The following is a 9984-nucleotide window of genomic DNA, read 5'->3' on the forward strand; positions in this document are numbered from 1 at the left end:
GTGGATATTTTGTCCTTGAAATGTAGGTGTTAAAATATTTCAAACTCATTTTGAGAGAAGTTTGTGAAGATAAGCAGTCCACTTACTAATGTATTCCCTTATTTCTGGAGTGAACTTTTAAGATACTGCATTACTTAAAAAAATATGAATTGGCTTTCTTCCATAGATACTATTACGTTATCTGGTGATGAACGAGACTTTGGAAGACTGAATGTGAAGTTGTGTTATGTTTCTTCTGTAGAGCAGATTTGGATCACAATTTTACATGTAAGTAAATATTAATAAGTTGGTTATTTATTCAAATAATGGCTATTCAATAACCAATGACTATTCTACTATACTTAGTGGTAATTGTCATAAAATTTGTCTCTATGTTACTTCAATAAATACTTTTAGGAAAATAATAAATTGTTTTTAAGTGTTATTATAAACAAAGTTCAGTCAAATGTAATACTAAGCATCAAAGCATCTTCTTCCCTTTTTTTTTTTTTTTTTTTTTGTTGCAGTCTCTGTTCTACTGCAGTCAATAAAAATAGTATATATCTCCTTATGTTACTACACATATGTTCAAGTTGTGAATTGAGGAATTACTCAGCACATATTAGAAAGCTGAGCTGCTCATAGGCTGGTCCTGCTATGGACATTTTCCTGTGAACATCTGAAGGCAGTAAATGGGAGCAACTGTGAAGGCACCATTTAAGTGACTCCTGTGATTCTATGGCTTTAAATCTAACAGTTCCTTCAGGGCAGAACCCTAACAGAACTTTGAGGACACATAGCTTCTTGAGGCTTTTATGTCAGTAAATGTGATACTGTTACGGTGGCTGTATGTACTTCCAGAACTGTGAATAATTTTCAGGCAAGGGAACTTTGAGTGGACAGAAACCTTGTAAGTACATGAAATGGTAAGTCTTGCATTGTCTAAACTGACTTTTTCCAATGTTGCAGTGCAAGGACCTGAGCTGGCCTTCTAGCTGTGGGGAAAATCCTCGTATCTGTGTCAAGGGAATTCTCACACTGCCCAAGCCAGTGCATTTCAAGTCTTCTGCCAAGGAGGCCTGCAATGTAAGTAGAGGCATGCAAAATACTGAGAAATATTTTTCCCCACAAAAAATAAATGTGAGAGGTAAATGGATTTTTAAAATAGACCAAACATCCACTCCTGTGCCATATTTGCTGTGGTAACTGTCCAGGTGTGTTTTACTTCTCCCAACTTCTCAAAATCCTATTAAAAGCCTTATTCTACTTCCTCCCCCTGTATCTTCCCTTGCATTGTACTCTTGCCCTCCTTCTCTCACAAGCTGGCAGGACAGATTTGCTCACAGGGCACTGAACCATGAGCTGCTGGCTGTGGCACCTCTGTGGTGGGGGACCAGAGGAAGGCTGGGCATGCCTGTAGGTGCACACTCATCCCAGGGAAGGGAGCTGAGGTACTGCCTCTCATTTGGCAGGAGACAATTTCACACTTTGTCCCTACAGAAAATAGTAAAAATTGGTCACATGGGACAAGGTTCCTGATAGTAGCAATAAAGGAATATTAAGGGGGTGGAAAGTAAAGCAACATAATGTGAGCCAAAGGTGAAAGAAAAAAAAAGTTAGCTGGAGAGTCTGTATCAAAAGGTTGGAGAATCTGTTACCACAATGTGTGTGTGCTGTTGTAAAGCTCCAGAAGAGATGGCCACGACTTGTTATGGTAGTGAAAAATAATCCAAGACTTCAGCCCTGCCAGGGTGTGACAACACAGGGGTGAGTGTGTCTGGATTTTGCACTCTAAAAGCACACTTTGCCATGGCAACCTAAAGTGGCAGTCAGAAGCAGTGGCTGTAGAGCCAGGATGCCTTGGTTTCTAGGTTTTGGGCTCAGTGGGATTCTCTTAAAATGATAATGTTACTCATCTGTTTTTCTTTCTAGGACATTGAATTTATGGAAACTTTTGTTTTTGCCATTAAACTGCAAAGCCTGCAGGCTGTCAGATTGGTATTTAAAATCCAGACACAGACTCCCAGGAAAAAAACGATTGGGGAATGTTCCTTGGCACTGCGGGAGCTGAGCTCACAGGAGTCCAGTCATTGGCTGGATATATCTCCTCCTTCCAAAGCACCTGTAAGTGCCAATACTGGGAAAGTATCTTCTTATCTCTCCTGGAAGGGGTTGCTGGATATGAAAGTACAATAATTCAGTAGTAAAAACTAGAGGGATTCTTTTTTTTTTTTTTTCCTTTTTACTCTACTTCCTTGGAGAAAGGCATTTTGATGGGGAAAAAATGCAGACTTTTGAACTCTGCACATAGCTGTTCTGGTCATAAACTGCAGATGTTTCTAGGAAAAGAGCTAGAGCAAGCTCTTCCACACCATGGCTCACAGCTTGAGGGAGGGACATTCTGGGGAAATGTTCAGCAAAGAACACCGGGTAATTGTCTTTTCTGACCAAAAAAGCATCAGAAGATCCTTAGGACTCACAGCAAGAGCTCAGAGCAAATGGAATCTGCTTTTGTTATGGAAGAAAAGTGCGAAGATCTTCAGTGGCCTGAAACTGCAGAGACAGCCATATATTTAATGTTCAGATTGCATGCTGTGAAGTAATAATTCAGACAGTTCATTTCCATTAGTGTAATAAGAAGCAGGTGGTTTTCACAGTGGGATTTCCTTTCCCCCTACCCTCACTTTGTTTGTTTCTTTTATAGATTGTGTCTAGACATTTGAATTTTCAACAAATTAAACTTGAATTAGCAATTCAAAAGCCAATTTTATTTAAGTGTGTCTGAGTAATATGAATGATACTCTTGATTTCTAGCATAAGTTACACTTGACATTTTTTAGTTCTAATGTGAATAACCATATTGCTTCAAAAGCAGTAATATAAAGTGACAGAGGGAGCTGGTATCCAAGAGCCCTCCAGACACTCTGGGATTCATCTCTGTGGTACCCTGTGAGGCAGCAAACTCTACCCTCTCTGCCAATAGAAAGCCAAAGCTCAGAGTCAACAAAGTGGCTTCCTCACAGGGTTACATAGAAATTTTGTGGCTGAGCTACAAAGAGAATTTGGGTCCCTTTGATGAACTGGGGCCTGACTTTTCTTTATCTAACCTGTTGCTCTCTTGCTTAGTGCATTTTGGTTCATTGAAGTGCAGTAAAACTTGAAGGCAGCAAAGACTAGCAGAGTCCATTTAAATGAAAGCTGTCAGGAAAGGTGACATTGGCCTTTTCCTGCTGCTCTTAGAGTGTTCTGAGTGTGACAAGAGAGCAAAGAGGATAACTCAGCGCAACTTTGATACTGGCACAAATTCTAAACGCCCCCCCCCCCCCACAAGAATCAGACTGGAGATCTTGATACATCCACTGTGTGAGTGGCAGTGGTGTATGTGTGTGGGCATGTAAAACATGAGTACTTTCACAGCCCAGGAAACTACACAGTACACAGTCACCCTAAGCACTCATGACATTAAGTGACAGGACCTTCTATCAATGGAAACCATTGCTTATATCTCCATATTGCAAAATTCAAAAGGGTGGGAGGGCAACCCTGAAGGTTTTTGTGTCAGTGGAGCTTAAGTGCTCTCTCACTTCCACACCCAGATTTAGTAAAGTTGCAAGGGCACATCTGGTTTCCCCTGCATGTGTCTGCTCTTACCACTGCAGAATCTGTACCAGGTGAAAACTGAGGACCAGGTGATTTGGCCAGTAGCCCTGGCTGCAGCCCACAAGGGCCACATGTGCGCCCCACATGAGCAGCTCATCAGTGGAGCACACAAACTGCAGCTATGACAAGTGCAAGATGCACTTACATCTGCAGGTTCTGTATGCAACACATGCTTATGTTTCTGTCCAGGAAATCCCAGATAGAAATGTGGGAGCCCAACATATGACAAAATTCCTGTGTTTCCTGAGTTTATAAACAACTTAATCCAGATGTTATGGCAACATTCTTCTGCTTGTAGGTGTGCCGTGCAGAACTTCAAATAGGAACTTGTTTTCAAGCAATAAACAGGAGGATACAGTTACAGATTCTTGAAGCACAAAACCTTCCTGTTTCATCTACGCCACTGTCTTCAAGTAAGTCACATCAGCTGTTTCATGGAACAGCTCTGAAATCATTTGTGACAGGTAAATTGCTGCTCAAATGGGTTGGCAATTCAAAACATTCTTTACGAACCTCAGACTAACACATTGTGTGGTAGATTTCCATTGCCAAGGCTTGTTTCCCCAGATGTCTTATTTGATTACATTTTGTTTGGTTTGAAGATGTGTGTTTATGTATTTTGGAAGATTGTTATCCCAGTATTAATCCTGACATACAAGAGCATTAGCTTGCACTTGCTGTTTGGATACTGTGTTAATCAGTCCAATATTACTGAACATATTCTGTTTATGTGACTGGTCAGGAAAGCTATTGTAGAGTTCTTTTGGCCAGACTTTTGAGAAATTGTTGCAATTTGAAGCATACATATGGACCTTGTTGGCTCCTTTTTGGGTGTGTTGTGAGTAACCCTGTGTGTGTTGTGCCTTTTTCCTTCCCTTTTGTCCTAGATTTCTTTGTGAAAGTTGGAATGTTTACTACAGAAGGGATCATCTATAAAAAGAAGACTCGCCTTCTGAAGTCCACTAATGGCCAAGTGAAGTGGGGAGAAATGATGGTTTTTCCAGTTAGCCAAGCAGAACAAGGAATTAGCTTTCTCATCAAGCTCTACAGCAAAAGTTCAGTGAGAAGAAAACACTTCCTAGGACAGGTCGGTTTCTGCTAAACAGCCCGATACCCTTCACTTAAAATCCAGTTCCACAGGTTACTTGGTATGAATTTTAAAGTACTTTAAATGAGGCGACATATAATAAAATAGTAAATTCTGCTAAATTCTTCTGTATGTAATCCAAGCAAAAATGGTGCTGGGCTCTTAAACATGCACTACCATGAGAATGGGAGTTGGCACTTGATTTTTCTTTCAAAAAGAAATCCTAAGGTCAGTTTTGTGTGGAGTATTACTATGTGACAGATTCCTTCCAAGAGATATAGGATCTCCTGGTTGCCTTTAGCTTTCTAAAGAAAAACATAGCACCCACAGGAGCTCCATAAGCTACAAGGTCCTGTACTGTAGTATCTCATGGGAAGCATTTGTGTGATCATATTTATTTAACCACCATAAAACTTAGTAGTCTGGTCTCATTATTCTCTCAATCCTCTTCCCCTGCTTGTTCTAATTTACCATCATCCTGTACTTTCTGTCTCTCTTCTTCTTGATTAGTGAGCCATAGCTGTTCTTAATGCTCTGTGCTTTTCTTGTGTCAGTTGAATGCAGTAGCAGAATTTTAATAAATGCATAAAATAATAATATAGACTTGATTTTGAGACCCCAACTGTAACATCCCATGTCAGATGGAGGACTGTGCTGTCCTTAGGTACAAAAAATGGTACTGTCCTATTCTGGTGATGTTTTTTGTGCCTGCTGAAGATATGTAGCTACAGGAGATGCTCATGTGCTATAAGATACAGAAATGATGTGCCAGCAAGAGTTATGTGAATTTCCTCCATTTTTTGTAGCCTCATGTTGCACATGTCTCATCTTCCTGTTGGTGGAATTAGATTTGAAATAGGAAAAGAAAAAAAATTGTTCTTCTTAGCTGTCCTGCCTTGGAGGATGGGGGGTGGAAATAACTGAATATGATTTTGCAGTCATCTAGCAATATGTGAGGTAATCTCCATGTGATGAGTTACATTTCATTGTGGATCTTATTTTTAGGAGGAGGAAAACTTGTGCTCCTCACAGGTTTTTTGGCAAAGGTTGTTTCAGCTCATGAAGGCAGACATTGCCACATAACACATGAAGACAAAATACGGCTCAGGGAAAAATGTACTTTGAGCAATTGGCTGGGTAGCTGGAAAAAAATGAATATAGCTGGATCTATTAACTTTGTTCTTCAGAGAATGGTGTTTAATTGGATGCTGTTCTAAGCAGACAATACATAGATTAGGCTGCTTTTACAGGCATGTCTTTAATCATGAGCAAGATGTACATTGAATCTCTGTGGATGAAACATCAGCTGCCTATGGTATTCTGGAAGACATTATTCTCACTTCTTGAAGACTCATGCCCCAGCAGTATAGGCTAAATGTACTTCACGGACAAGGTTTCTCAGAAGTCTTAAAAGGACTCATTCCTGGAAGACTTGAGGAAATAGAGTCCTGTAAATAACGTTACCTACTTACATAAGCAGCATTCTTTTGGCAATGGAGGCTGGTGATAATGTTAAGGGGGAAATTTTCCTACTTGTACTTCATTTCCTCACTTAATGGCCACCATCCACTAACTGAATACTGAGAAGAAAAGGACTTTTACTACGTGACTGTGTGCGGCATGGGCATGTTATAACCTCTGTGGAATGCAGGTCTGGCCCTGGCTGTGGGAGTGTGCACTTGGAAATGCTCATGAAAGTGCTGGACAGCTCGTGCCGGATGCTGCCTGGCCTGGAGCCAGCTGTGTCCGACACACAGAGCCGCCCCTGACCCAGCGTGAGCGTTTGAGTACAGCAAGGAATGCTCCACTTAAAACATCTTATTAAGTACTGAAACGTTAGTATGCACTGGGTTCTCTAAACTGTTTTAGAGGCTAAATTTAAACACAGACTCCAGCTGAAAGCCAAAATGTTAGTACTAGCAGAGTTTTATTTGTTGCTGTTATCCTTTGGTCACAGTCTATACATTATATCTTGTCCTACACTTCCATGGTATTTATTTGGAACTAGCAAATGCTAGGTTTTGTTATATCAGGTAAACTAATTTTATTTATTTTTTTCTTCTTAATGCAGATCTGGTTAAGTTCTGATAGCAGCAACAGTGAAGCAGTAGAGCAGTGGAAAGATACCATTGCAAATCCTGAAAAAGTTGTTGTTAAATGGTACAGCATTGGCCCATCTTGAAGACTGGAGATGAAATTCAAAACTGATTTTTCTACAGAAATTCATACGCTGTCTAAAATAGTATAAATTAAAAATAAATATATTGTCTGTGCAAGTTCTTCAGAAGTTCTCCACTGCATCATGCCTCTGTGGAAACAGAAAATTCACTTTCACCAAGAGAAACACTGGTTAAATACTACTAAAAAGAAGACTTGGGAACTGGAAAAAGTGCTCACTTGATTTTCACAAAATCTGTCTTGAAAAAAAGATGTTTGCCCCTTTTGGATTTCCTAAAAGCACAGAAATTCAATTTTTGAGAGAAGCAACTTAAATCAATTCTGTTTCACTAGCCACTGACATCATGCTCACCTGCAGTGTTGTTTTTGGCAGACTCCAAACCAGGGAATGGGTCATGTCAGTGGCTTGATTCTGGGTACCTGTGAGCATCTGGGCTTGCTGACACCATTTGATCAGGATAAGATGTGCCTGAGCAATTGGGGAAGCTGTGGCAGCAGGAGAAGACATAAAGGGAAGTACACAATAAGGCAGCACCCATAAGCTTTTCTGATCTCCATTTTGGATGAAGGGTTGTTCAGAAGGCTGTAGCTTGAGCTTGCCCCCATCCTTTTCTCAAAACAGAGAGATGGAAAGATAAAAGTTCCTCTGCCTTAGTGATCTTTACAAGAGGGGCCCTCCAGACTTGCTCTGTTTGGGTAAATTCTGGCTGGAATCAATGGAGTAGTACAAAGAGGCAATGACCCTGCCCAGGATCAGAGCCAGTATTTGTAGATTGCTTTTTATATAGAATACTTATATGTAAACCACTTCCTATCTAGTCAAAACACTCTAGCATTTGCTTACATTGCCAAAACACAGGCTATCATGTACAAAGGCATGAGCAAAAATTTACTGACTTAGGTGCTTTTTGATATTCATTAAAATGCAGCACTGTAAGGGATTCAGACTTTTTTAAAGGATGGGCTGCTACTGCAGAAGAATTTTTTACGTGTCTAGGATGCTAAAAAATTATGTGTGGGAGTATATTTTTATTACTTGTTTCTAGTAAGACATCAACATTTTTATTGCAAATTGTATTTTTCCAACAAAATGGAAAGATTATATTTTCTATTAGTTTCCATATTTTCAGATGTTTATTCATAGTTATTTTTAAGGATGGAAAATACCAAGTATATAATTGATACTGTATAAATCTAAAAGCACCAATCTCTTAGCACTACTTCAACTACCTGATTAAAAAACACATATTTAATTGACTCCACTGCTTACATATGTACTGTTGGCTGTCTGGACTGTACAAATATGTGTGTTGGTATAGATGCTGAATAAATCCACCTTTCTTCATGACTTGGATCTAATCCCACCATCTGACAGGATCCAGAGTGGCAGTGAGAGCACTCACTGCTGGGAGGAACATGGGGAGCAGAGAAAATGCTGTAACAGGAAAGCACATCCTCTTCAAGCATACACCTCAGAGCATCTTTACTTCAAGTTTTTTGTCTTTGAGTGTCAGGAAAAAATGGAATTGCTTAGAAATATTTTTTTTCATCAGCTGACAATTGCAACATTGGAAACTTCAACCATCCGCTTTGTTGTTGTTGAAATTTAATATTTTCAAAACAGAAGGATTTTTAGACCCGTACATACTCCGCTTTTCAGTAAGTCATTATAGAAGAACTGAAAAAGGGTTCTGCATGTTACTTGGAGAACAAACATTGGTTCTAGCTCTTACTCTTTGCAAAGCTCCCAGTAGGCCCAGAGGGTCTTGACTGACACTGATAATTTCCAGCCAGTTAAAACAGTCAGGAGGAGCCTGGCCTGCTGGGAAAAATGAAAAAAGGAAGTGGGCTGAACTGATATTTTTGGAGTTTCTTTATTTGAATACAGGGATCTTTTTTATTCATTGTGGCTGAACATTTTATTCATTGTGGCGATAAACAAAAGTGCAAGCTAACTGTTTCCTGATGCATAATGCTGTTCTGTTTAAAAGAGAGGACAGGGAATATCCCAGTGTTTTGTAGACTTTAATTACCACAGCAGTGGTTCTACAGAGTTTGCCAACTCAGTGGATGCTGTATAAAATGGATTTCTGGGACTGTTTTAGGACACTTACCCTTCTAAAGGCCTAACTAGGCTTTTTTTTTTTTTTTTTTTTTTTTCTATGCTAATGTTTATATGTTTATAATAAAAATCTATGAACAGCAAATATTCCTTTTCCCCCAGTTGTTTATACTAATGTTTAGCAGCATCTCAAAGTGAAGTTCAAATCCTCCTATTTTCTCTGAGAAGATGCCAGCTAACAAACACAGTTCTGTGTAGAGCTGTCTGTTGGAGAGTTAGCTGCTGGCACACAGGAGATCCATAAAGCTTCTCCATGCAAGGTGCACCCAGGTACTGCAGCACTCTGAAGAGCTGCTCTGAGGCACTGCCCCATCCTGTGCTCATTCCCAGGCTTTGGCAAGTTCTGCATTTGTGTGTGTTCGTCTAAGGATTCGATGAGGTAACAGCTGACAAGCAAAAAGAAGGAAAACAGAGGTGTCCTGAGATACTCTTCTGTTGGTCACAGCTGTCTGTTGTCCCTCTAAAGCATCCTCAGCCAGTATTTTGATTGTTACATCCAAGTTTACTGTCATGGAAAATACTGTTAAAGCTTCACTTTATTTGTAGATAAAAGGCACGCGTGGTTTATAGTTGGATTTGCTCTTGCTTCTAGTCAGTGACTCATCCAATTTCCTAACCTAAGGCAATTCTTACTAAAGCAGCAGAGGTTCAGAGATGCACCAGTTTTATTGTGGTCAGCTCCCAAATGAACGTGGATGAACTGGAAGAACAATTATGATCTTATATTAAATATTATTCATAATATTTCACTGAGAATTTATAATATTTATTATTTCACTGAGATCTGTGCCTGCATAGTTAGAAACCAACCACAGACTAAACTTGATCAGATTTTCCAAAAAGTGTGTGTATAATTTCACTGGTTAATCAAACAATCCTATTTTATTTATTTATAACTAATAGCATTCTGTATGTAAACAAGGTTAACCAATTTATTTTTCAAAGTTTTATGTCTCAG

At 39.5% G+C, this 9984-nt stretch overlaps 1 protein-coding gene across 6 annotated transcripts in view; it reads left to right on the forward strand.

Moving 5' to 3' along the window:
* TC2N (tandem C2 domains, nuclear) overlaps positions 1-8252 on the forward strand; it is a 30254-nt gene extending 22002 nt beyond the window's left edge. For all 6 annotated transcript variants that reach the window (XM_063160100.1, XM_063160096.1, XM_063160102.1 and 3 more), the window contains 6 exons: positions 167-267; positions 949-1065; positions 1912-2103; positions 3938-4052; positions 4527-4726; positions 6798-8252. In XM_063160100.1, coding sequence (XP_063016170.1) covers positions 167-267; positions 949-1065; positions 1912-2103; positions 3938-4052; positions 4527-4726; positions 6798-6908 — 836 coding nt within the window. In that variant the 3' untranslated portion in view covers positions 6909-8252. The remainder of the gene's footprint in view (positions 1-166; positions 268-948; positions 1066-1911; positions 2104-3937; positions 4053-4526; positions 4727-6797) is intronic.
* Positions 8253-9984: the final 1732 nt, after the last annotated feature.

This window comes from Melospiza melodia, chromosome 6 (assembly GCF_035770615.1).
Source record: "Melospiza melodia melodia isolate bMelMel2 chromosome 6, bMelMel2.pri, whole genome shotgun sequence".
Lineage (NCBI taxonomy): Eukaryota > Metazoa > Chordata > Aves > Passeriformes > Passerellidae > Melospiza > Melospiza melodia.